Consider the following 25,863-nt stretch of genomic DNA (forward strand, 5'->3'; position numbering starts at 1 on the left):
GAGGCAGGCAGTGATTTTTTTTTTATTCTATACAAGTGGGGAGAGAGCCCCTGGGGATAGAGGGACAGAGATCCGCCCTCCTGGGGGAGGAGACGGCCCCCATCCTGAAGCTCTCTGCAGAGCGAGGCATGAGGAATTGAGAGCCTCCCTCTCTCTGGGCTGCTCCCTCCCTTCTGGCCCCCCCCCTCCTGCTCCACCATGGCCTGTTCTGCCATGTTGTCCCTGTGGGACAGGGGCTGGCGGGAGGCCCCGAGGGAGCAGCGACGGGTGGGGGTCTGAGTCCTTGTGAGGCACATGTCGAGAGGAGGGCCGGGGGCTGTGGCAGCCGTCAGTCTGTTCCTGGCTCACTGGTTCCTGCCGGGGACAGATCAAGGGGGCCTGTCTCCTGGGCAGGGTGAGCCAGCCACCCCGTGCCGGGCTGGGACAGGCCCCGCCCCCTCACCACCAGCACCTGTGGGGTCAGGGGCCCGTCTTCTGTCAGGCTCCAGCTTGTCGCAGGACTGTGCCCGCCGTGTCCTCTTGGGCTTCAGCGGGGCGGGGCGGCGGCCTGGATCGGGGGGCCCTGGAATGACACATCGCATGCGGTGGGGAGGCTCACGGGCTAGGGGTGCTCCTCACAGGGAGCTGTCTGGGTTTCCCTGCCCCCAGCCAGGGTGGCCAACCTTGGACCTCCGGCTCCTCCTGATCTTGCTGTGAGCCCAGCCTCAGCCGGGGTTTGTTGACTCCTGGAGCTGTACCCCCAGTCTCAGCTTCTTCCCTGCTTCCTGGCTCTTGAGGGGGCCGGCGGCCCCTGGGCACAGCCACGGGCTTGGGGGGCCGTGGAGCTAAAGGGGGGTCCTGCAGCTGTCCAGGGAAAGACGTGCTGGATGAATTGGGCCCTTTGCCTCCTCTAAGAGCAACCTTCTGTCGCTCCACCCCACCGCATTGTCAGCCCTCACCTTGGCATTCCTAGCTGGAGCCATCCTCTCCGTGAATGGGGTTCCCTCCTTCTCCTCCTCCCCATTTTGGGAGGCTGGGCTGGGGCTCTGGCAGCTGTGGTTGGGGGCGCTCTCTTCAGCTGGGGGGGCAGGGAGGAGAAGCTGCAGGAACAGGCACTCTCACACAGCCCTTCCCAGCCTCTTCTCCCCCCGCCCTGGGGCCACGGCTTTCCCCTCCAAGCCCAGTTGCCCCAGTATCCCTGCCTTCTGTGTCCCCTTCCGCTTCCACACTTCCTCAGCCCTTGTTCCTTCCCCTGGGCTCACGGTGAGGCCATGACCTCTGGCCGGGGCTCTGGCCTGGCTGCCCCTCACATAGCAGGAACTCAGCCCTCTTCTGCTGGGTCCATAGGCTGCCCACCCAGGCTGCAGCGCCCCAGGGCCCTGCCAAGGCCGCAGCCTGCAATTCCCACTGTTCTGTCTGCTTGTCTGATTGACACGGCAGGAGAGGTGTAGAGGCGTCCTGCACGCTTTCGATCTCCCTCTGCCCCTGTGGCTCGAAGCAGCAGGAGCCGAGGGTGTGGCCCCAGAAGGTGCTGCGTATGCACCAGTGAGGTGTGTGTGCACTGCAGCATCTGACCATTGTGGTTTCCTAAGAGGACAGAGCCCTGCCTTGGTTGCTCTTCCTAGTGAACGTGTATCTGATTGGAAAGTTGTCAAAGACACAGAGGGGCAGAGGCACAGGCTCTGCACTATGGGACAGAGAAGAGTGGGGAGGGTGGGCTGGACGGGACACAGGAGCTCGTCTCTTAGCTCTTCCCAGGCCTCGTGCCCTATCCTGGGGCTGGATGTCCATGTTGGTGTTGTTGGAGGGTCGCGTTTGTCATCAGGTTCTATTCCAGGAAGCGTATGTGTGTGTGTGTGTGTGTGTCTGCGCCTTTGGGACCTGAAGCTGGTGCCAGCTTTTCTTCAGTGGCTCCCAAAGCAGACTGTGCTCTGAACTCAGCAGGCAGGAGGCACTGTACCTGGAGTAATCCCCTGGGAGCCAGAGAGTAAAGGGCTTCTTAAGGTTGCGGGTGCCTCAGGGGCACTAGGACCAGGTTTCTGACCTCCAGGGCAGAGCTTCTGCCCCACTTCCGGCCAGATTTCTGAGTGAGCTGAGGAGGGTTTGTGAGCTGTTTTTGGAGGAGCCTGGGGCCTGGCGCGGCTTGCAGTTGCTGGCTGTTTGACTTGCCCACTGCCTTCCCAGCTAACATGCAGAGAGATGTCTCCACAGAGGGCACCGCTGGGCCGACGGTGACCAGAGGTGGCACCTGCCAGACAGGAGTCACTGGAACCATTCCTGGCAAAGCCACTCCCATTCTGGAGACGCTTTCTCTCAATGGGGCTATTTTCCCTCTTTAGGCTGCTGCTTTGTAAATACCCTCTCACCGCCCCTCCCTGGTGGCACACTCCCCAGGCAGGGGCCATGGCTTCGGTGTCTGGCACACACCCCAGGCTCCGGGGCTGCTGCTTGAGAAGCAGCTTTCCGTACCTATGTGCCACGTGGCCTCCGCCCGGCGCATAGCACTGAAGCTTGGCTTGGTGCTTTGGGGTGGTGGTGGGGGCTTCCAGGCTCCAGGCCCTGCAGTGGAGGGAGGGGGAAGGCAAGCTAGGAGGGGTCCGTAAGAGGGGGATGCAGGGGAGGGAGTGAGGGGACTGTTCTCACCTGCATCATCGGAAGAGCGCCGTTTTTGCCAAGCCTGAGTGTTGCCCTCCAGGTCTGGGCCCGAGCCCTAAAAGCGTGCACAGCTGAGTCAGCTCAGAAAACCCCCCTTAGCTGATAAGGAGAGGCGTGCGCACACACACACACACACACAACATGCTGGGGACACAAGACACACTTTATGCAAACACGCATACTGTTATCTTAATGCGTGATAACATATAACAAGTATATAAGGAGTAGCAGGAAACGCACGCCCACAAGGAGCCCGGATTTGACAGATGATGACGGTTAGGTCCAGAGTAAGTTTTGAAAGGGGACTTGACTTCAACACAAATATTCTGTGAACATAACCCAGGTGGCGTGTGGGGAAGGCTGAACTCCACACTGAGGGTTGTAACCGAGTCCCCAAAGTGCGGGCAGCAGAGCTCTGGTCCCCCCAGTTTTCCCACAAGGAAGTAGAGGCTCCGGGAGCCAGCAACTAGGCCAGGCTTGCACGCAGGCACGCAACAGCGACAGAACCGTGGCCAACACTTTCCCCAGCCAAAGCATGGACCGTCCCAGGGAGTCAGCAGCATGGGGGAGCGGGCAGAGGGGGTGGAGAGGGACCCACAGGATCCCCGGTTTGCCACCCGAGGCGCCCTCACCTCTTGTTTCCCGTCGAAGCTCCAACCCTTGGCTCTTCCCAACCCAGGAAGGGCAACACCGTGGACCCTTGGCTGCTGTGCGGTCCCAGGGGCCAGGCCCCCCTCCCAGGGCTCTGACCCCTCAGGGCCCTGGAACAAGGTCTCTGGTTTGCCAGCGAGCTCCACAGGAAGCAGGGGAGCTGGGGGGAGGGACACTGCCCCACGGAGCCCCCAACCCTGGGCAAGCCCAGCCTACAGCTCTGAGGACTCCTTCCAACACCTTCATTTGCATACAGCACTCCCAGAATGCTCTGCATGCCAGGTCTTGGTCCACCATCACGGAGAGGGGAATGGAAATGACTAATGTTCCCCTAGTACCCGGGGTCGTAGAGTTCTCCCACCAATTTGAGGTGTGTTGGGGGAATGGTCTACGTGTGTATGGGTCAGCAGGAGGGGAGGACACGGCACCTCGGTCTCACTTACCATCTTCCTGCGGAAGGAAGGCCCCCGGCCCTCCCCGAAGCCGGGGGCAAGGCTGCTCTCCTCCTCTGGGCTCCAGCAGGGAGAGGAGCTGTTGCCGAGGCTTGGGGGGTCCGGGCTGGGGGGGCTCTCCTGAGTCGGAGGTGGGGGCGGGGGAGGGGGTGGGGGGAGGAGGAGTCCGGCGGTCGGGGAGCCCGGCCCCCTGTCGCCCTTGAAGCTCCGGGGTCGGCGGAAGTGGAACAAGCCTCGGCGCCTCTTCTTCTGCAGTGGAGGCAGCGGCGGCTCAGAGAGGCCTGGGCGCAAGGTCCTCAGCGTCCGCGGGCAGCTGGGCAGCGGGGGCCGGGGTTAGTTCAAGCCTCCTGCTGCCCCTCAACCAGCTTCTCCTCCTGTTTCCCCAGCCCCTTGCTGGACAAACGCTGGGGAGTCCACGCAGGACAGCGACAGGCTGTCCTCAGCCCAGAGCCTCTGGCCCCCAGCTGTCCCCACCGTCCACTGCCATGGTTCACCCCAGCCCCATCCTTCCCAGCTGTCCGGGGGCAATGATTCTGATGCTATGGGAGCCAAGGGATAGGTGAGGAGGGTGGGGAATGTGGGCAGGTGCACTGTTCTTTGGAGAGACTTCACTGGAATGGGGAGGTCACAGCAGCCCTTCTAGGGCCTGCTGAAAGTGTGAGTGTGTTTGGGCGACACACCTGGAGCCTTCATCCATGACCCTGCGGCTGAAGAAGTCCTCCAGCCCCTCGTCAAGGCGGGTGGCCGTCCCATTCTCCTGACGAGTCCCAGGCACCGGTACCTGCTGGGGGGAAAGTCCCAAAGGGTATCTCATCTGGGCCGGGAAGTCGCGCCTCCCATCTGCTCAGGGCCTTCCCCTTTGGACTTGGCCCCATGCAAGTTCAGACTTCAGTTCACCAGGGCACTGCCTGCGCTCTCAGCTCCATCCTTCCCCAAAATAAGAACGCCACTGCCTGGCAGACTTTGTGCCTGCAGCAAAGTCAAAGTCTAGCTCTTGCCTGATTGTGTGCTGTTCTTTGATGGGGCTCTTGCCTGATCCCCAAGGCTGGCATTTGGGTCCTAAAGCTAGAACCTCTAAGTGATGTCAGTGCTCCTGCAGGGCCTTAGGGACTCACATTGGGCCGACCAGGTCCCGGAGGGGTGGTCCTAGGGGGCCGGGGCCTCCCTTGTGTTTGGTGCCTTAGTTTGTAGCCATGAGTGGGTAGCTCCGAGAGGCCTTCCCAGGAGCCACTGGCTGTGGGCTGACTGCCTCCGAGGCCTGAGAACCAGCCCGGGGGGATCCCCAGGTTCCCCAGATGGCTTTCCATGTCCTGCGGGCTCCCACCTGCGGGAGGGAAGAGGTAGGGTCAGAGGGCCTGGGGAAGGTGTGGGAGCTGGGAGGGCACGAGAACGGAGGCGGGGACTCACTGATGAAGGCAGACACCGGCCGGATCTTGCGGCAGCGTTTCTGCTTCTTGATGGCCATGGTGTCCTGCAGAAATGGAGAGGACTGGTGGTGCCAGGTTACGAGCCAGGACCCTCTCCTGGAGCTTCCCGTGCCTCATAAAGCCTCTTCTTTGGCAAACGTCCCACCTCGCTCTCGGTGGCTAAAACATGGGGACAAGGGCCCAGCCTGGCCTGGATTGGGGCTGGGGGAGGCTGGGCCCAGCAGGTGCAGAGAGGAGTCCAGAGAGTGGAAGAGGACAGTGCTGTGCAGGTTCAAGGGCAGGGGCCAGGGGAAGGAGGAGACGGGAGGTGTGGGTGGCTCACGATGTTGGTCCCGAGTTCATCGTCTGTGGTCTCCTCGTGGTCATGGTTCCGGCCTCGGCCTCGGGAGGACAAATCCTGCCCTTGGCCTGGGCCTCCTGGTGCATCTGACAGAGTCCTTAGCTGGGTCAGGTGCCGGGCCTGGTGAAGGGAAGTCGTGAGCAGGATCCCTGGGGAGCTGCCCACCTCCCAGGACTCCGAGTTGGTGGGGGACGGTTGGGGGAGACAGGCCGAGGGGAGGAGGTGTTCAGAAGCCTTACCAGGCTCTTGTGGGAGTGGTACAGCTCCTGCAGGATCTCATCCACAATGGAGTTGGTCAAGTAGGTGACGACAGACAGCTTCACTTCACTGTGGGCGCAGGGAGGGCTGTTCAGGCTCCTGTCCCCACTGGGCCCCGGGGTCTCTGTCTTCCCCAGAGATCTGAGAGAATGGGCTGGCCCCCCCAACCTCCTCACTCCCCACAGAGAATGTGGCTGCTGCAGGGGCACCTCGGGTCCACCACACTCTGCACGACACACGCCGGCACCCCTCCCTCATCCCTGGAGCCCAGGTGTGTGTGGGCAGAGAGGAGCCGGAGCAGGAGCAAGGGGGCTCCAGTTCAGGCTGTGTAACTTGGGGTGTTGCTGTGAGAGGACAGCCCAGTGCGTCAATGTGCGCCCTTTTTCCTTTGCTTTGGAGAGTGGTAGAACCCAAAGGAAGTCTCTGGACAGGCTAGGCAGAGAGCGCATGTGCGCGCACCCGCCCCGCGTTCCTTCCCCTTGGTGTGTGCACACCTGTTTGTGTGCCCTATCTGGCTCCTAAACCCCAGCTCAGCACTTTGCCTTTTCTAGGGCAAAGAGCAGTCAGACCCTAAATAGCAAGGTTGCAGTTGGTTAAAGATTTATCCCTTGTAATGGAGATGATGCCATCCATTATTCATTGCTGATAGTGCTAAGTGCTCTGGGCCAAATCCAGCCCCGCCTCCAGCACCCCCCTCTTCTCACTCCAGCTTGTTCTGAATGTCCTGGCCCGCCTGCTCCAGCAGCGCCCCTCGGATGAAGTTCCGGGGCACAGTGACCCGCTCGGCCACGTTGCTCAGCATCTTGTTGTGTCCCTCGGCCACTCGCATGGCCACGGGGCATAACTCCTGCGTGAGGCTGACCATGGACTCCAGGATCACCTAATGTGGGGGAGGGGAGGGACAAGATCAGGGCCCGCCCCTAGCAGAAGGGACTTTTCCCCATTGACTCCATGATGATACTGAGGGACCTGCATAGGGTCTCAGGGACATGTGTGGCAGAGGCTTGGATACCAGGATCCCCCCACTTCCTGGTCAGTGCTCCTTCCACCCTACATATAGACAGAGGGAGAGTTGTCCAAGGAGCAGGATAGAGAAGGAGTCAGAATTCAGGGGCCAAGGTCAAAGGTGGCAAAAAGAAATCTAAGCCTGATACAATAGCAAGGCCTTGGCACAGTGGGAGTGTGGTGGGCTCAGCACTGGGCTTTTCCTCTTTGCCCCCAACTCTGACTTCAGCTTTTAGCCAACACTGGGCTCCCATCAGGGCCTTCTCCCTCCTCCAGGACTTGCCTGCAGCTCCTTGTCCACAGCCTTGGACACTTCGCTGGCTACCGATTCCAGCCTCTGCCGCACAGGGCCGTCATTGGCCAGCACATGGCCCAGCTCGTAGAGGCTGGGAAACAGCTTGGGGAGGAAGGGGTTCCAGTCAGAAGGCTGAATCAGGGCCCTGGGTTAGGAGGGCAGAGGCCGGGGGCAGGGCCTGGACACTTTGTGGGGTCTCCAGACCATCAGAGAAGGGTGGACTGCGGGGTGGGGGGTGGGGCTCACCGCTCGGGAGTTCTTGGCATCCTTGATGAGGTCCCTGGCATACAGCAGCTCATCCTGCACAGGCTCCAGGGGGCACAGCCTCAGGGCCCGCACCTCCTCTTGTACTCGTCCGCACAGCCGCTGCAGCATCTGCCGCACAGCAACCAGAGTGTCAGGGGTGGGAGCCCTCACACCGTGAGGGTGCCAGCACGGCCTCTGTGTGGCCTCTGGCCTCTCTCCTGGGGGTGCCCTGCCTGTTATCTGCTCCCGCGTTTCTGGGGCCCATAGCCCACATGCCCCCCATCTTTCTGCTCGCCCACGTGCTCAGTCCAGTTAGGGGCCCACATGACTCGCTCTCATGCCCCCGTGTGCTCTGTGCCATCACATCTGTGCCCTGCAGGCCCCACGCATGCCCATGTGTCCTGGAGGGAAACGTTTACTTGCTCGGCGCTGCTGGTCACCAGGCCCTGCTGCAGCCGGAAGGCCTGCTCCTGGGGGCACGTCTGGGAGTGGTTGTTCCTCACCAGGCACCACTGGATCTGGAGACGGTGACAGGTGCATAGGTGTCAGGGCCTGGGCACGTGGGCTGCCCCTGTCCCTCGCTGTCCCAGCCCCTACCTTCTGCCAGACGTCCTCCGTGCGCTCTGGGGCACTGCGGTAGGCTTGGGAGATGTCGCTCACGGGGAATGACATGAAGCGCAGGGTGTGGTTGCTGTGGGACACAGCAGCACAGCCGGGCGGGTGGGAGGGGAGGAGGGGAGGCCCCTGCTCCCCAGAACCCACATATCCCTCTCCCAGGACCTTTCCTAACATCTCCATGTAAATGGGCCCAGAGGCCTGCGATGGGGCTGGGGTCTCTCAGGCCAGGAGCCTGGCTCACTCACCTCTCCAGGGCCCTGGCGATGTCCAGGAAGCCCAGGGCAGATGTATTGTTCCGATCCCATAGGATGGTTCTGGGGGGAGGGTGAGCACCAGTTTTGTCTCGCCTCCCTCTGGGTGCTACTAGAAGTCAGGGACACAACCCCTCTAGAGCCCTCCCTCCTCTCCCGGGAAAGTCATGAGGTTGGCGCAGAGAGGGTTCCGGCAGCTGGGACACAGGGCAGCATGGAGGCAGGGAAGGAGGATCTTGTATGTGCAGGTGGGGAGGGGAGGGCTTAGGGGTTCCAGGTGTGGGCCCCACCTGAGGGAGGAGTTTATCTGCAGGGCTTTCGACAGCATCTTGGCCCCGATGTCCTCCATGCCATTGCCACTCAGATCCACCTTGGCCAGGCACGTGTTGCTGCCCAGGGCATTGATGAGGATGCTGGTGCGCAGCTTCAGCCGGGAGTCTGCTACCGACAGCGACTGCAGGGACTGGCGGCAAGCGGGGGTTGGCCGGGTCCCTGCAGCCCGCCCTGCCCCTCGGGTGCCCTCCCAGGCTCGGTCACTCACACAGTCCTCCTCCTGGATCAGCTGCACCAGCTTGTGGAGGATTTCCTCCAGGGTCCTGTGGGGAGTCAGGGCTCAGAATCGGAGGGGAGGGGACCGGGCCATGCTATCGGAGCAGGAGAGCGGTGGCCAGGGTGCTACAGTATGCCACGGAGAACGGGCCAAGTGATGGGATGAGGGTCTGAGGGGCCTCACTTGGCCTTGACATTGAAGTTCTTGCCCAGGAACAGGTGCTTGAGGGACTTGTTCTTGCCAAGTGCAGGCACCAGAGTCAGGAGGTCTGAGTCGAACCCTGGTCAGTGGACAGGAGAGGCCTTGGCCTTGAGTTCAGAGCTTAGTGGAGTCTCCTCCGGGCTTCTTCCCCAGGCTCTGGGCTCCTGTTCCCACCTGGTCTCTGGAGAAGGGAGGCGCCCCTACTCACCATTGTCAGACAGATCCAGGCTGCCCACACAGGTGACGGCCCCCAGCTGCTCCTGCAAGGCCTGGGCTCCCGCCGAGCGGAGCTGCAGGGGAACGCCAGGATTGGTGTGGGAACAGGGCACCCTTAATGCTTGGGAGTCCAGAGCAGTCTTGCCAGGACTCAAGGTTGCAGCAGGTCTTGGGTGGAGTAGAATCAGGGCTCCCTTTATCCAGAACCCATCTTTCCCGAAAGCTCTGTCTTCCTCTACAGCCACAGGCAGCTACTTCTAGATCAGCTTGCTCCTGCCCTCTGGTGGGGAAGCCTGGTATCTCCCGCCCCAAGGCCTCAGGGCACATTGAAAACCAGCAGCCCCTGGCAAGGTGGGCCAGAGGCAGCACAGGCTTGGGGGGTGGGGGGTGGTGAGCAGCAGCAGGGGTGGGAAGGGAAGTGGAGGTGTGCTCAGGTCAGGGTCGCAGAGGTGAGGCGGAGCCAGAGTTTGTCTTGGGTCCGAGCCACGGATGCTGGGGCGAGGGAGGGGCCCGCGGGCTCACCTCACAGCTGCTGAGGTCCAGGTGCAGGTCACTGAGGTGGCTGTTGAGGGAGAGGCCGTGAAGCAGCGCCCTGTGGGAGGAAGGCCAGCAGGCCCGCCTTTACCCCTCTGCTGCTCTGCAGCGTGTCCCCTGGACGCCCCCCAAGCCCGCACCCACCCGACCTGAGGGCCTCCAGCGGCAGCCTCGTGGCCGACAGGTTGACGTGGCTCAGGGTGTAGGCGCTGCTGAAGAACTGCTTGAAGGCAGGCGGGGCCTCCCGGCCCTTCCTGGGGAGGGAGACTCCAGCTCAGCCAGGGAGGGGAGACTCCAGCTCGGCCAGGGAGGGGAGACTCCAGCTCAGCCAGGGAGGGGAGACTCCAGCTCGGCCAGGGAGGGGAGACTCCAGCTCAGCCAGGGAGGGGAGACTCCAGCTCGGCCAGGCCCAGCACCCTGCACCCCCGCGTGCTCCCACCTGTGAGAGCAGCTGTTGCGGGCCAGGTTGAGGTAGGTGAGGTGGGAGCAGCAGCCGTGGAGCAGGGCACCCAGAAGCTGTGGGGAGTGACATGGAGGGCCTCAGAGGGGCTGGGGGCGGGGCGGGTGGGGGCTCCCGCCTTGTCCCCCCACCCCTCCTCGGGCCAGGTTAGGGCTCCTCATTGTCTAGGATAGGCTGTGAACCCCACCCTGTGGAAAGCGGTCTACACCCTGCTTGGCAGGCAGGTGCACCTGTTCATGCTAGGGAGAGCCTCCAGGGCCACTGGCCATGGCTGGGGAGCAGAGCCAGGGCCGAGGCCTCTGGGCCTGGCTAGAGGGCACCCAGGCAGGAAGGCGCTCCAGACAGCACTGTGTAACTCAGCAGAAGCTGTCCTCAGGGAGGGGAGATGGAGACCTGCCCTGGACTCACTCCCTGTCCCCAGCCCCTCACCAGGTCGATGGTACAGTCGGTTCCGGACAGGTCCAGGTGCACCAGGGCGTTGGGCTGGGCCAGGAAACTGTAGAGGGCCTGGAGAAGGCAGGTCAGAGAGGCTGCAGGGGAAGGGGCAAGAGAGTCCCTCCACCCCTAGGGGACACGCACGGCTGTGGTCCCAGAGTCCAGGCCCTGACCCGACTCTGCTTCTGCAGGGGCCTGCGGCTCCCTTCTACTGACTCACATTGGCCTCGTCTGTGGCGAGCAGCCCAGGGTTCTTGCTCAGGTCCAGGTATCGCAGGGAGCTGGCAAAGGCTGGGTTGGCCCCGAAAGTCTGGCCCAGCGCCTGGAGCCCTGGGCACAGCAGACACTGGGCTGGGTTGGCCCCCCGTCCTCACCTCGTCCCCTTGGGACATAGCTCTCCCTTCCTCCCCAAGCACGGCTCCTTTTCCTTCCTCCATCCCTGGGACAACTGGGGTAGCGTCTGACTGGGGTAACCTCTGGGCAGCATTGGCGACAGTGAGGTGGTGGGGGGAGGTCAGAGGTCAGGGGTCACAGCATGAGTACCTCGAGGGGAAATGGCAGTCTTGGCCAGGCACAGTTTGGTGAGGCCCGTGGGGAAGCAAAGGAGCTGTTGGCTCAGACTGAGGAAGCCTGGGAAGTGGAGAGAGAACGGGCCCAGTAAGAGGCTGGGCAATGGGTATGGGGGTGCAGAGTCAGACGGGGGCTCGATTGGGGGTGCAGGTTTGGGATTAAGGATGAAGGCATTGGGGCCGGGGCTGAATCAGGCTGGAGAGCCCCTGCTCAAACCCAGATTGGGCCCTGGGCTAGGAGAGGGGTCTGCGTTGTGGCGGGGATAGGATTCCGGGTTGGGGCTCACCCTTGTCCTCGATGGGGTTGTGGGACAGAGTGAGGGCATGCAGCACACAGCTCCCGTTCTCCCCAAACACCCCGGCCAGCTTCTGGACAAAGTCCCTTCAGGGAAGGGGAGGAAGGATTTGTCCGGAGCTGAGCCCCCAGTCCCAGCCCCTGGCTTCCCCTCCTCCTCTACCTGCCTGCCTGGCTGGGACTGCAATGCTTAGAGGTCCCCATAGCAGAGGGGAGCAGCTCAGGGCTTGCCAGGGAGCTTGTCACCACTCCGGAGTACCTGGGAGCATTCCGCATCATAGGAAGTTGAGCTGAGGCAAAACCTAGCTCTGGGTCCTCAAGACTGGAGCTGCCCACCCTGGTAGGTGGTTGATGGAAAAAGGGCACAGGGCCTGGAGTGTCCTGAGGAAAGGCCAGGGCATGGGGGGGTGGGGTGGGCGGGTCTGAGTCCCAGCTGGCTGGCTGCCTTGCTCGGTGCCCTGGTGGGCCTCAGCCTCCCCTTCTCTGTAAAGCCGGGAGCTGGATGTTGCAATTCAGAGGCCCACATCATGTTCTTAAGTTCTGGGAACCCTAAGACTACATCAAGGGGCACCACCGCCCATGTAGGAGGCCGGCCTCACGTCTTAAGTCCAGCATTGTCCAGCACCAGCTCCTCAAGGCTTCCAGACTTGCTCAGGGTGTGCAGCACCTGTTCCAGCACTTCTGAGCCCTGTAGACAGAGGGGGTCCTGCAAGCAGGAGCCAAGGAGGGGGCTCCCCTCCACTGCCCCAGCCCTCTCCTAGTTCCTACCAGCCTCAAGTCCTTGCAGTAGAGTTTGGTGAACCACTGGTTGTAGGCCAGGGCTGCCACCATTAGGGCTAAGTCTCTGTGGGAACAGTGAAGGGGGCAGGAAACTGGTGAGTGGGTGGCTGGGGTCAGAAAGAAGAAAGCAGGGTTGGGGTAGGCTGGGGAGAGCCTAGGGGGATAGATGGCCATGAGGGTGGGTGGAGTTGGGGAGACCAGGGCTGTGGCTGGGACCGAGGGGGATCCTGGGGAGGGCCAGGGTTGAGCTGTGGTTAGGAATTTGGGAGTTGAATCTGTCCCATTGCTTACCTGCTCTCCAAGTGGCTGAAATCCAAAAGATTGAACTCCCGGTTATCTTCGGCATGGTAGATGGTGTCCACATCCTTGGAGAGGTGGAACTGGCGTCACACCTGCTCCTCCTTTCTCCGCCCCCTCCCTCCAGGCCCCACCCATCCACTGTCCAACATACCCATTGCACTTCCTCCCGGCAGTGCAGCCCATTGTAGTCACACAGGGCAGCGTAGGTCTCAGAGAAACCACCTGTGGGCAGGGGCAGGAGGCACAGGCTGGCTCCCAGAGGGTAAGGGGACTAGCCCTGGGGTCCAAGGAATGGTCAAGGTCACTTCACGTGCCAAGCCGTGAACCTCTGAGGTCTGGGAGCTGTGCAATCCTCAGCCCAGGCAATCCCCCCTCTCCACCTGCCCCTGACAAACCTCTGTGCACTATGTGTTCTGGACGAGGGCCCAGTGGGTTGAGCCCCACGCCCCTCATGCCTGCCCCTGCTCACCGCAGACACTATGAGTAGTAGACGTGGAAGTTTCGGAGTTGGGGGATGTGTCTCGGGGCCCCTCTGGGGTGTCTGCATTTCCACGGCGGATAAGACACCTGCAAAATGAACACATCATCCCAGAGACGGGTGGAAAGAGGCTCTCAACTCTTCCCCTGCCGTGGTTTCTGGGGCCCCTGGGAAAAGCAGCCAGCGCGAGCGAAGGGGATGTCTCCCTGTCGCCTAATCCCTTGGCAGACCCCTCCTTTGCCACTCACCCAGGGCCAGGGCAGACCTTGGAGAGGGCAGAGCTCACATGTCTCGTCACCTGGTCCACGCTCTCAGCCGATGGAAGCCGCATGCTCACCATGCCACGCTCTGTCTCCACCAGGATCTGGGGGAGAGGGAGCGGCAGAGCCTCACATATCCACTGCCTCCTCGGGCTGGCCCGGGAGTGGGGCCCCGAGCGCCGGTGCACACCTGATTCTGACTGAGCGTGTTGAAGGCCCGGATCTCCAGGACATTGAAGGAGCTCTCCACCTGGGAGGGATGGGTGTGCTCAGCTCTTGGCAAGGGCCTGGGTCACCAGGCTGGCAGGGGGCATGCCTTGTGCTCTCCCATGTCTCAGCCCAACTCACCTTGGCAGGGACTTTAAAGGGAAAGAGGTGGAGGCGCCAGGACGTCAGGGCCTGCAGGGCAGACAAGAGGATCGGCGGCTCGTGGCAGCTGCTCGGGCCCTGGTCCCCCTGCCCTCCTGGAGCAGCCTCAGCTCTGCTCCAGGGGTCCCCCCTCTCTCTCCTGCCCGACCCCAGGCTCTGGGACATCCCCCTCCCCCAGGCTTTGTCTCCCCTGCCGCTGCTCCCCAGCCCAGCCACCCTCCCCACCTCCTCCCTGCCACAAGGCCACCACCCTCACCAGCACTCGGTCCTCAAACTTCTTGGGCTTTGTCTCCAGCTTCACTCGGTGTTGCTGAAGGACTGCCCCGTGGCTCAGGCACCTCCGGATGCTGTCTGTAGGCGGAGGAGGCCCACTCAGAGCTGCCCTGATCCCGGTCACCCCCACTCCCCTGGGCTTTCCAGATGGAAGCAGGGTCAGGGCCGGATGAGAGGAGAGAGAAGCAGAGACAGAAGAGGGACGAGGACCAAGAACTTTCCTTCTTGGGTGACTTTTCCTGTTAGAGGAGACTCTGGCTCCTGCCTGGTGTCCCTGGCTCAGGGGACAGTGGCGGAACGACGCCGTCTGTGGGAGGGTGCGTCTTACACTTCTGAGGGTGTGAAGGATTTTCCAAACCCACGCACTACAGCAGCCATCAACACAGACACAGTGAGTCAGTGGGCGGGGCCGTGGGGGCATCCCTTCCACCTCCCTCTAGGTGGTCTGTCTTTACTACAGTGCCTGCAAAGCCTTCGGAAGATGCTGGGAGCCAGAGTGTGGCATCGGTGGGGACAGAGACGTGTGAATGAGCCTGCTGCCCGGGAGCTCTGAGAGGCACAGAGCCAGGTGGTTCCTATGCCGGGGGGGGGGGGGGGGGGGCCTGGAGGGTGGGAAGGGAAAGAGTTACTGTTTAAATGAACCCCATATCCATCTGCAGGCAGAGCCATCCAGGTACCCCATGGAGCGTGTTTGTGTGTGTGTGTGTGCACGCGCGTGCGTGTGTGCCCGCGAGTCGGCGGCTGTGAAGTGTGTGTACACACATCTCCTGATGGTGCTGGCGTGCGCCTGTAGGTGTGGGAAATCGCCACAGCGCAGCGTGCTTCCGAATATCCTTGAGCGTCCTGCTCTCTGCGTGGGCTAGCCTGTGCTCCCACCTCTGGGGGTCAGGGTTGTAGCCGCGCTAGGGGGCCGGGCCTTGGTTTGATCAGGTTCTGAGAACCATGCAAACAGGAGAGGCCTGGAGGTGTGGGTGGTGGGGAGTGGGCAGGGGGCAGGCTGGGACGGGGGCTACGGAAGGCGAGCCGCAGAGACCCTGCCTGCTCGCGGTCTTAGCTCCAATCTAGGGCCGCTTCCCCACTCCCTTTTTTGCCCCACCGGCCAGCCCGGCTCCCGGGGGTGGGGTGGGGTGGGGGGGTTCTCCAGGGCCAGTTCCGGGGCGGGGCCGAGAAGAGGGAGGGTGTGGAGCCAAAGGCGGTCAGGACCAGGGGCAGCGCTCGTCGCTCGGCGGGGCGGGCCTGGCCCCGCCCGGCGGGGAAGCAGGGACGCTCACGAGGGGGAGACCGGACGCCTTGCCGACGGGTGGGCCGGGAACGCTGGGAGAGAGCCCCAGGGAGTGCAAGGGAACTGCACCTGTCACCGAAGAGCGGGACGGGCGGCTCCAGGACAGGGAGGTCCTGATAGGGTGAGGCAAGGGGGTCGGCGGAGGATGCTCCGGGGACAGCGACGCCGGAGCTGGGATTCAGGGGCAGGGGTGAGCCTTGGAGCCGAGGTGCCCGGGGCGGGGTTGGGGGGAGTTGGTGGGCTGGGAGGCACCGGGCTGGAGCGCACCGCGGGCAGGAACGCACTGGGTCTGGGATGCTCCCTGACGGGGCGTCCCGGAGACCAAGGCAGCCTCGTACCTTGCAGCTCGCGGGTGAGCTCCACGCCGGCCTTGGCCATGGCGGCCGCTGCTGCTGCTGCTGCCGCTGCTGCAGAGGAGCTGCCGCCGCCGCCGCCGCTGCCGCTGCCGCCGGGGAGCCGCGGCACATGCTAGACCCGGCTCCGGCAGGGCCCGGGCGCTGAGCTCTGCAGCAGCGGCCGAGCCCGCTCCAGTCAGGGGCGGCTGCGCGAGCGCTCCTCCCCCCGCCTCGGAGCGCCGGGTCCCCCGCCCCGCCCGGGAGCCGCCGGACCGAGCATGCGCGCCGCGCAGCCGAGCCGCGTGAGACCCCGCGAGCGCGCTGGCGCCGACCCCCCCCCCCCCACCGCAGCCCCTAGCCCGCGCCTTGGTGAGAGGCCCGGCGCGTGTCGCCCGCTGTCCCGGCCGTCGTCACTGGGGCCGGGGGTGGCGTCCCTGCTTTCCGTGCCACGCACTCCTCGGGCACCGTAGGCAGAACCCGTTTCCTTTGTCTGTGGGCCTGGGTACGCCATCCCCAGGTCATCATTTCAGGCCCCCACCCCCACCCCTGCCGGCTCGGGACACGTCTAGCTCGTCCTTGCTGACCCGGGAGGGAGCTGGGGACCAAGGGCGATGCTAGGACGGCACCTGGCCGCACACCTGGGGGAGTTCGTCCCTCTTTCCCGCTCGCTCGCTCGCCCAGTCTCGGGGATCCCTGCGGCGTCCTTGGCACCATCCCCGGGGGTGTGAGGCTGAGAGTAGCGCCTGGGAGTTCCCATGCCACCATCGCCCAGCTGGCGGCTCTGCAGACACCTCCACCCCTGAGCGTGACGCTCGGGTCCTGGAGACGGGGAGGGGACCCGCGGTTCCAGCCTGCCTAGGCTTCGGTTCGCCGCTCAGCTACCAGACCTACGCACCGCACACGGGAGACATCATAACCAGTCGGTTCAAAGCAAAGCGATCATCTGCGTTTTATTTGCACGTCATTTGCAACTTGTGAAATTCCATGCTCCTTCCACTCCGGGTTCCTTCTCTTTCACAGCCCCTCACATTCCCCCAGAGGCCCAGGAAAAGAAGAAAAGAAAAGAAAAAGAAAAAGCTCTGTTGGTCCTTGCCAAGGAGGACTCGGCCTCCTCGGGCAGGCTTGCGCGGAGTTCCAGGGGGCAGGAAACCTTATTCCAGGCGCAGCAACAGGGGGAATCCTCATCAGACAACAGCCTGGCCGCAGGGGCGGCTGGACCCCTGCACGGGTCAGAGCTGCTTGTGTGTGCGGTGAGCTGTATGATTCAAAGCAGAGGTGGGGCAGGCCAGCTGATGAAGGCTGCCACCTGCCGCTTGGGGCGGGTGGCAGGGAGTCGGTGCCAAGTCCTCAGAGGCGGGATGGTGCTCCTCCAGCCACCACCACTGTCTCCCCAGTGATGTAGCTGGCGTCTTCGGAGCACAGGAAAGACACGATGCCCGCACATTCCTCTGGTTTGCCTAACCTGGGGGATTGAGAAGGCAAGGACTGGAGTAAGAATCTGATAGGCCAAGCTCACTTAACCCCAAATTCTCCCATGATTTTTGTGGGCCAATGTGCTGATGAGCTGTTACCACTTAGCATAAGCATAAACAGTGTACTTTGTTAAAACCACTGCACAGTAAATTCAGATAAATTGGAGGCACTGTGTTTTCTAGAGAGCTCAGGACACCAGAATCCAAAATCGTCAGATAAAGTAGTGAATGATGATTTACTAAAAAAAGAAAAAAAAAAAAAGTGTCGGGGGTCTGTGTGACACTAAATGGTGTGCTTAAAATGCTGCCATTTGTACAAATTCACAGACAGCCTTTTCAGGAATATGCTTTTGTTCTTAAAGTCATATTCATTTTGTAAGAATGTGCTCATTCCCATTCTATCGATGATTGCTCAATTAGGGAACCCTTGAATCTGATGGCCATACGATGCTGTAGAGGTGTAGGCAGACTAACTCAAATGTAGACCGTCTGGACTAGTGGTTCTCCACCCTGGATTCACGTTGCAATCATTTGGGAGGCTTACCAAAAATCACACGAAAACAAACCCAAATGCAACACAAGCCCTGGCCCCACCTGAACCAAAGAAGAATCTCTGGGAGTAGGGCCCGGACATGTGCAGTTTGTAAAGCTCCTGGGTGGTTCAGGTGTGCATCCAGGATTGAGGGACATGGGGCTGGATCATTCACTGGGGCTGTAGCTCATGCCGGGCATCAGAATGGCTTTGGGAGGACTTCAGGGACTTTGGGATTCTGGGGCCAGTTGAATTTGTCCTTGAGGGGACGAGATGGAGAAACGAAAGGCAAGGGAGTGCCCAGAGCCAGACAGTGGAGAGAGGCAGGGCAGTTAGGAGACAGGGCCCTGAACAGTACAGCCAGCCCACAGAGGGTATGTGTGTGTGTGTGTGGGGGGGGCGATTTCTTCCCACAGAGGGAGTTGGAGGCTTAAGAAAGGTCTTTATTCCTTGTATTTGGGTTGTGTGATCACCAGCCTGAGCTTTAAACATGACTCTTTGTACAATGGGAACTGGAAAAGCACAGTTTGGGTTTTGGTCCCTGGTCTTCACAGATACCCGTGGAGTCTGTGTGTGTGTGTGTGTGTGTGTGCGCACACAAAGGAAGCGGGCTCCTTGCTCAGGCCACTGTGGATCAGCGTGAGAAGCCTGTGAGGCAGAGCTGTGTTGTTTGTGGCACTGAGACAGTGAGCGGGGGGCTGTGGCAGGGCCCAGACCTCGCGGTCTCTGACCCTCCTAACCCTCTCCTGTGACAGCCTTACCTTCTTATCCTCAACTTTTGTATGATGTTTTCCTCTTGTGCCTTGTCCTCCCACAACTGCAAGAAGAAGAGAAGTCTTGTCGTGGGCACCAGGAGGAAACCCGGGGACAGCGAGGGAGGACACAGCCTGGCCTCACGTCTGTTGAGAGCAAGGCTGGAGGGACTCCCCCATTCACTTCCTATTTCTTGCTGGCTCCCAGCTCTCCCCACTGCCCTCCTCCGTTTCATTCTTTCCAGGTCCAAGTGAGACATCTTGCTGGGTCTCCCAGTTCTCACCCGCGTCACAGGTTGTGAAACCGTGCGAGTGAGAAACTCAGGCTCCACCCTGTGGTGCGGGGAAGGAGTGTGTGGGCGACCCATCTGGGGAGGGTGGTGCAGACAGGGAATGTGGAGAAGCCCGGGGAGGTGGGTGGAAGTGGCTGGAGCGTACTCAGGTGCTGGGCTTCCTCGTGCAAGACGGTGGGTATCCCCGCCCTTTCCGGGGTCCCAGTGGGCTGCAGGGCCCCCCTTCCTTACCGCCTTACTGAAGCTGGTCTTGATGAGTCCCGGTGCCAGGCAGTTCACCCGGATGTTCTGGGCAGCCAGCTCCAGGGCCAGGTTCTTGGTAAGGCCCACCAAGGCTGTTTTACTAACATTATAAGGGCCCAGGCCCTGGGAGAAAGAAGAGAACACATTGGTCCCTTAGTTTCTGGGTCATTCTTGATGAAGGGTCGTTGCTCAACCAGGTTCCCCGGGAGGGTGGGCGGGTCAGCGTTAGGAAACAGTCTTGTGGCTCTGCTTCCCTAGGAGAGGGTTCGCGGGGACAAGGCTTGGACTCTGCAGGAAGGGGCTTGCTGCTCTGATTCTTCTTTGGGTGGCTGGAGGGGTGGAGAGGTGTGAGATGGGGGACAGGATGGGAGTGGGAAAGGGGGTCTTACACTGAATGGATTGAAGGCTGCTATGGAGGCCACGATCACCACGGAGCCGCCTCTGGAAAAGAAGAGAGATGACCTTCCCCCTGGCGGAGAGTGTGGCCCTCGGCCCCCACAGGACACGTCTCACCCAGGCCCCCTCGCCTTCTCTGTACCCTCGTTTCTCCATCTCTGGCACCACCGCCTTTGTCATCAGGGCCATGGCCTTCACGTTAATGTCCAGAATCTGAAGCCAAGAGGAGAAGGGGAAACAGCATGAGGGGAGGGCGCAGAGGAGGCAGGGCGGCAGGGTGTTAGGGAGGGGTGATGTATCTGGACCTTACACATGGGGACACAGGGGCCCAGGGAGAAGGCTCTCTCACCAGCTTGTCCAGCGGGGCTCTGACACGCGAGGTGCAGGTGGGAAGCAATGGAGCCTGGTTCATCTTCCCTAAGCAGCTAAGAATGGTTTGGCCCAAGATGAGCCTAAACTCTCAAGGCTGCCTTGAATTTAAGCGGGGTTTTCCGTGTGTTTTCAGAGCAGGGAGAGCCTGAGACTGGGTGGTCAGGGCAAAGTGGCCAGACTTTGGGCACCTGGGGTTGTTCCAAGCACTTCTCTGGCTCCTGGACTTAGGGACCGAGATGCTCTTGGCCCCTGGCAGGCATGCCTGGCTGGACACTACTGGGAAATGGGTCAGGATGAAGAGAAGCTGGGCCACAGTGCACAATCAGAATCCTCATGTCCCAAGGTAAAACAAATATGTGTTCCCTGGCACTGTTCTGGGTACTTCTGGGATGTCCCCTCCCATGCTGCCATGCCAACTTCTTTTTTTTTTTTTTTAAAGATTTATTTATTTATTTATTTATTTTTTATTTTTGACAGGCAGAGTGGACAGTGAGAGAGAGAGACAGAGAGAGAAAGGTCTTCCTTTTGCCGTTGGTTCACCCTCCAATGGCCGCCGCTGCAGCCGGCGCACTGTGCTGATCCGATGGCAGGAGCCGGGATTCAGGTGCTTTTCCTGGTCTCCCATGGGGTGCAGGGCCCAAGCACCTGGGCCATCCTCCACTGCACTCCCTGGCCATAGCAGAGAGCTGGCCTGGAAGAGGGGCAACCGGGACAGAATCCGGCGCCCTGACCGGGACTAGAACCCGGTGTGCCGGCGCCGCAAGGTGGAGGATTAGCCTATTGAGCCGCGGCGCCGGCTTGCCAACTTCTTATATTGGAAAATTTCAGTCTTACAGAGAAGTTGCAATAGTGCAATGGACAGCCAGATAGCTGTCACTCCGATTCCCTCATGGCTCCCAGTCTGTCCTATCTGCCTGAAGTTTTCTTGGAGGAACCAGCGAAGGTAACACTGGTGACACTGTGACACTGATGTATGCCTAAAGATTTCAGCACACAATTCTGGGGAGTAAGCACATTCTCTCCACAACCATGATTCAAGTTGATCATGCTAGTCTTAGCTATTATACTGTCCAAAAATAAAATGTCCCCAACTATCCTCCCAATTTCTGTGTTTTTTTTTTTTTTTTTTTTTTTTTAATCCAGGGTAATGTCGAGGATCAATGATGGCATTTAGATTTAATGCGCTGTGGTGTTTTTAAAAAAGTAAACCAAAAGGGAAAAGCCCCTTGGCTTAGAAGGGATTTTCACGTGGTCTCTTTCTTCACAGCGGTCATGAACCATGAACGATGTTCCTTTAAAGAGTATCAGAAGCAGGGACTGGCTCCCTGCAGAGCCGTCTGGCACGCGGGTCTTGATGTGTGTGAAACACTGATAAACAAAGTATACTTTCGCATCCTTAAACTTTTGTGTCGAGAAATTAATTACCCACATCAGAGTAAAAAAAAAAAAGCAAAGCCATGGGAGATCATAAAAAAAATTTAACCATTTCCAAATCATATAGGAACATTCACCTCAGGAAATGAAGACAAATCTTTAATGGAGGCTTTATGATGAGAAGCTGAGGTGTGTGAACTGTATTACGAATACAATGTCATCCTACACATGCATGGAGAAACCAGTATTCTAGCACTCAGATTGAGATATCCGGATCTCAGATTTTCTGGACAACACAGTTAAGAAGAGAGTACAGCACCCCCCGCCCCCCCGCCCCCCCGGAGGCTGTGTGTTCCTCACACGGCAGTGACTTTGGGTATTTCACCACAAGTGGTTTGACTCAAGCAGCAGCTATTAATGTTTCCCAACTAATGCAAAACCATTCTTTTTTGGCAGTTGAAGAGGCTGAGTGGGCGTGTCAGCTGAAGTGCACTGGTTATTGGTGTGTCAGCTGCCCTGTGTCTTCTGGAAATAAACCAAGAAGACGGGAGATAAGCTCGTTGAGGGAGATGGAGCTGGTGAAAGGCAGCACTGGTGGTGACTGGTGGGGAGCAAGCGGAAGGAGCCAGAGCTGGGGAAGAGGAGCGACTGCAAGAGAAGGGCAGGGGAAGCCGCCCCCCCCCACCCCGGACCCCCCCTTTACAAGGTGCACGCCACGTGTGGAGCACAGCCCCGAGCCTGTGTTGAGTGTTTTCTTCGGAGGCCTGCTCCCTGCCATTTTAATCCCCTCTCACCTTGTCCCACACCTCCTCGGTGACATCCATTAGCTTTCCAAAGAAGGGGTTGACTGCAGCATTGGAGACCAGGATATCAATGCCTCCGTGGAGGTTCAGGGCCTAGGGGAGCAGTACAGTCCGGATCAGCACTGCAGGTGAGGAAGGAAGGCGCGCCTGTCAGCGCTGACAAAGGCACAGTCGTCAGGATGACAGCTCTTCTTGAAACATTTTCTCTCCCAAGCCACCCTAGGCTCCCCCCTGACCAGGTCACATCGTCTGATTTCTTTTGGTCTTTTCTTCCTGCCTCCTCGTCTTCAAAGGCTGTCGCTTTTGCTCTTCTCTTTACACGTTCCCTTTGGGGGAGCTCCTTCAATCTCATGGCTTCAACTCTCGCCTCAAAATCTATTTTGAGCCCCCCTTCCTTTTCACACTGCCTCCCAGCTCCAGGTCCCAAGTCCTCACTGTCTGGTTCTCCTTGAATGCGTGGCCATGGGGTCAAAGCAAACCTGTCCACGCTCAGCCTGAACGGAGGGCCCTTTGAGCTCTGCTGGCCTGGTGTCCTCATGGCAGGGGTGATGAACTGGAGGCCCAGGGGACTTATGTTTTAAGGTCGTGCTTGTATCGCTCAGTAAAGACATAGGAGGGCTGCCTAAGAACGGCCTGCTCGGTTGGTGCTGGCAGAGTTGAAGCGTTTTGCTCAGGGCAAGAAGGTAGTCAGTGGCCACAGGACTGAGGTTAGACTCCTACTTTGTAGCACAGGGCTACTTCAGAGCCCTCTGAAAGTGAGCCGGGATCGTTAGGAAACTGGCTGCCCAGGGGAGCCATGATGGGAGGACACCAGCCCGGGTTTAAAAGCAGTTCTACATTCAGTTATGGTACCATTCTCTCTCTGTCTCTCTCTCCCTCCCTCCCTCTCTCTATCTCTTGCCTGGAGGCAGGGAAGATTCAAGGCGGAAACTGAGATTGAAACTGAGAAAAACAGGGCAACGTCTCACCTCCTTCGTCAGCTGTAAGTGGTTGGTGAAGGGACGTGCTGCAGTCATGAAGAGCCAGGCAGGATCTGCCAGGCAGGGTTTTCAATCCTAAGCCACCCTGGAACCAGAGTTTGTATTTGCCCAAAGCTGGCAATTGTGATGCCTTGGGCAAGCAGCACTAAACGGGCCCTGGGCCCTCCATCAACTTCGTGCTTCAGATTTGGCGCACAGAGGGGTGCTATTAATCACGTGCACCATCTGCCAGCTTCCCATCTTAACGCATTATTCTTGCTAACTAGGTGCTAAGCGTAGTTGATTCTACAGTGCTGCAAGAACGTCTGGGCTGTCAACATGTAAATCTCACAAAAGTCACATCATCTTTTAACATCAGGATTGATACTTTTTCTTTCTTCTTCTTTTTTTGCTTTTTGACAGTCAGAGTTAGTGAGAGAGACAGAAAGAAAGGTCTTCCTTCCGTTGGTTCACCCCCAAATGGTTGCTACGGCTGGCACGCTGCGCTGATCCAAAGCCAGGAGCCAGGTGCTTCCTCCTAGTCTCCCATGTGGGTGGGGATTGATACTTTCTCATGCCCTCTGAATTTTGGTGTCCTGGTGCAGACTCCCATCACCTGCTTTGGCTCTGGTGTACGCCTGGCCTATGATGATGAACTTGAAAGTGCGGAGTAAGTCAGGAAGTGGTGGGTGCTGTGTCCTGAGCATGCGTGTTTGAGGCGAGGAGATGGCGGGCTGTGCCAGAAGCACCCGGAGAGCTTCGCCCTGCTGCACACCCCACCCGCTCTCCTCCTGGTCTTTTGGCACAGATAGGAGGAGGAAGCCGGGTTTGATTGAATATGGACAAAAAATCATAAAAGATGAATAATAAAGGTACTTGTGACCACCCAGGTGTCCTCTTTTCTTAAATAAAAAAAATTGAGAGAGGGAGGGGAGGAGAGAGAGAGAGAGAGAGAGAGAGAGAGAGAGAGAGAGAGAGAGATGGATATTCCATTTTCTGGTTCACTCCTCAAATGCCTGCAATGGATGCTGGTGGGAGTGATGGGGTGAAGCTGGAGCCTAGGAACTCAACCAGGCTGCCTAAGTGGGTGGCAGGAACCCACCTGCTTCAGCCATCGCCACTACCTCCCAGGGACTGCCTTAGCAAGAGGTTGGAGTCTGGAGCTGGAGGTGGGTATGGGACTCTGATGCAGGCTCTCTGATGGAGGATGCAGGCTAGGCGCGGTCAGGAGTTGTTTGTGCCGTGTCCTGGTAGTCATGTTTTTCTTTTTAGAAAGTTACAATCAAGTGGAGAGGTGGCTCATCTGGCTCCCACTGCCCAGGTCCTTAGAAGCTTCACAGTGGGAGGAGGAGGCTTGGGGGGGTGGGGCGGCTATTCCCAGGGCAGCAGCTTTCCTCATTGCAGGGTGACAGCAGGCAGGAGGCAGAGCACATGCGGAACGGGTGGCAGTTCTCCCATCCTTCCCTGCCAACCCTGGTCCCACACCACTGCCTGCCCGAGAGCCACGTCTCCCATCCCTCCCTGCCAACCCTGGTCCTACACCACTGCCTGCCCGAGAGCCAAGTCTCCCGTCCCTCCCTGCCAACCCTGGTCCCACACCACTGCCTGCCTGAGAGCCACTTTTGGCTCACATTCCTATTTCCAGTTCCTCGATAGGAGGTTGGTACAATCTCGGCTGGTTCCCATTAACATCTCTTGGGCACATTCGTTCTGGTCCCAGCCCGACTATTCTAGATATACACAATACACGACAGCAGCAGCTTCTCACAAATGTCCTGGCCTGGGGGTCTTCCCTATTACCCATCCTACCAGCACAGATTATCCTTCCCAGAACAACTTTCGTCTTGCTCAAGACCTCCCACGGGCACAGTTCAGGCACCATGTGGGATGCAAGCATCCATACTGGATTACAGGTTTGTGTCCCAGCTCCTCTGCTTTGGGTCTAGGTTCTTGCTAATGGGCACCCTGGGTGGCACCTCAAGTACCTGGGTCCTTGTCACCTGGGTGGGAGACCTAGATGGAGGTCCTTGTCTCCTGGCCCAGTCCTGACTGTTGTGGGGAATTTGGAGAGTGAACCAGCAGATGGAAGATCTCTTTTTCTGTCTCCTTGCGTTAAAAAAAAAAAAAAAAAAAAAAAAAAAAAAAAAAAAAAAAAAAAAAAAAAAACTAACCAACCCAGAAAAATCTCACACGGCTGCTTATTTCCTACAACTGTCTCGCTCCTTTGGGAGGCTACGGAGGCTGCTGTCTCTGTTCTTTCTCACGCAGCCCGTTTCCCACAGTCCTCCTGAGCTGTGTTCTCTGCTCTGCACCACCAGGGCTCCCTTCTCCGCTTCAGTTCCTCCTCACTCTCTGTTCACCTCGTAAGGTCATTCAGAACCCTGCCCCCACTCCACCTGTCCAGTCCCACCCACTCTAGCTCAGGACCCCATGAAGTAGAACTGGGGGAGCCAGAAGATGTTGGCCCAGCAGGATTTTGCCATCAAATCACTGTATATATTTCATCCAGCCAGTCACCGGCCTGGCTCCCACACGTCTCCCCCAACCCTAAGAATCAAGGGCCGGGTCTCAGGCTCTGTTCAGCAGCCTGTGCCAGACAAGGTGACTTTCTTAGACTCACATTGAATTCCTTGCAATATACACATGAGCGTTCGCCAACGGTTCCTTAACACTATCTACCACACTACGGTCTACCATCGTTTAAGATCCTCTCCTTCAACCGTTGTCCAAATTATTTCTGCCAACCTTCCAATCTGTTAGCACAATCTCATACTTCCCGCGCTTGGGTAGGTTTGCCCTTCCATGCCAGGAAATAAAATGTGCCCTGAGCCTCCAGGGAACAGGGGCCTCTTTTGTGGGGTCTTCCGTATTTTCTTGGGCAGCTAGAAGGCTGGAGCCAAGTACCAGCTCTGACATTGGCACAGGCACTGCCTTTGAGACTAAAGTCCACATGGGCCCCTGAGGCCTGATCCTACCCTGGTGGGGAGGTGCCTGCTAGTCTGTGGGTAATCAGAAAGGAAGGGGGCTCAGCAGGTCTGGCTTGGATCTCTGCTCTTTCCTTACTGGATGTGGGACCCTGGGAAGTAGCTCCAGGTGCCTGGACCGTCTCTCTACACAAGCCCGAAGAACAAGGCTGGCCTTGCTCGGTTGTTT

General features: G+C 59.3%; 2 protein-coding genes and 1 long non-coding RNA gene across 12 annotated transcripts in view; 1 reads left to right on the plus strand and 2 right to left on the minus strand.

Annotated features, from left to right (window-relative positions):
• CARMIL3 (capping protein regulator and myosin 1 linker 3) lies at positions 1-15,659 on the minus strand. 9 transcript variants are annotated; one of them, XM_051822690.3, is made up of 40 exons: positions 15,518-15,659; positions 13,881-13,975; positions 13,604-13,654; positions 13,446-13,505; positions 13,244-13,359; positions 12,987-13,084; positions 12,669-12,739; positions 12,509-12,582; positions 12,206-12,281; positions 12,037-12,125; positions 11,430-11,524; positions 11,117-11,203; positions 10,794-10,903; positions 10,568-10,645; positions 10,118-10,194; positions 9,828-9,932; positions 9,667-9,736; positions 9,137-9,218; positions 8,911-9,007; positions 8,719-8,773; positions 8,468-8,640; positions 8,172-8,240; positions 7,906-7,999; positions 7,728-7,826; positions 7,309-7,437; positions 7,051-7,164; positions 6,467-6,642; positions 5,744-5,831; positions 5,487-5,624; positions 5,145-5,208; positions 4,853-5,061; positions 4,418-4,518; positions 3,729-4,050; positions 3,267-3,395; positions 2,623-2,689; positions 2,449-2,538; positions 939-1,057; positions 663-843; positions 452-562; positions 11-354 (listed from the first exon to the last, which is right to left on the minus strand). In XM_051822690.3, the coding sequence occupies exons 1-40, from the start codon at positions 15,555-15,557 to the stop codon at positions 329-331; spliced, it is 4,125 nt and encodes a 1,374-aa protein (XP_051678650.1). In that variant the 5' UTR covers positions 15,558-15,659; the 3' UTR covers positions 11-328. The 9 variants fall into 9 exon arrangements, with proteins under 9 accessions (XP_089165987.1, XP_051678650.1, XP_089165984.1 ...); XM_089309858.1 differs by having other exon boundaries at positions 11-378; XM_089309859.1 differs by having other exon boundaries at positions 4,418-4,521.
• Positions 15,118-16,973, plus strand: LOC138844643 (uncharacterized). Its single transcript, XR_011380794.2, has 2 exons — positions 15,118-15,300; positions 15,525-16,973. It is a non-coding gene; the product is annotated as an uncharacterized LOC138844643 (long non-coding RNA).
• The window catches only part of DHRS4 (dehydrogenase/reductase (SDR family) member 4), an 11,608-nt gene continuing 2,183 nt past the window's right edge, over positions 16,439-25,863 (minus strand). Inside the window, exons 1-7 of one of the 2 annotated variants that reach the window (XM_089309112.1) lie at positions 21,988-22,182; positions 21,743-21,907; positions 19,345-19,415; positions 19,196-19,247; positions 18,795-18,929; positions 18,280-18,335; positions 16,439-16,976 (exon numbers count right to left, since the gene is read on the minus strand). In XM_089309112.1, coding sequence (XP_089165238.1) covers positions 16,862-16,976; positions 18,280-18,335; positions 18,795-18,929; positions 19,196-19,247; positions 19,345-19,415; positions 21,743-21,772 — 459 coding nt within the window. In that variant the 5' untranslated portion in view covers positions 21,773-21,907; positions 21,988-22,182 and the 3' untranslated portion in view covers positions 16,439-16,861. 2 annotated transcript variants of the gene reach the window in all.

The sequence above is a fragment of the Oryctolagus cuniculus genome, chromosome 12 (assembly GCF_051225735.1).
Source record: "Oryctolagus cuniculus isolate XC-2025 breed Fujian yellow rabbit chromosome 12, ASM5122573v1, whole genome shotgun sequence".
Classification (NCBI taxonomy): Eukaryota; Metazoa; Chordata; class Mammalia; order Lagomorpha; family Leporidae; genus Oryctolagus; species Oryctolagus cuniculus.

Bases quoted from the DNA above. Each gene is read 5' to 3' on its own strand.
- CARMIL3 (XM_089309857.1), bottom strand. From the start codon at position 15,557: ATGGCCAAGGCCGGCGTGGAGCTCACCCGCGAGCTGCAAG. The intron at 10,195-10,567 runs GTGAGGGGCTGG...CACTCCCCACAG, and splicing joins CCGACTGTACCATCGACCTG to CTTCTGGGTGCCCTGCTCCA. The intron at 8,641-8,718 runs GTGAGTGACCGA...GCTTGCCGCCAG, and splicing joins TGATCCAGGAGGAGGACTGT to TCCCTGCAGTCGCTGTCGGT.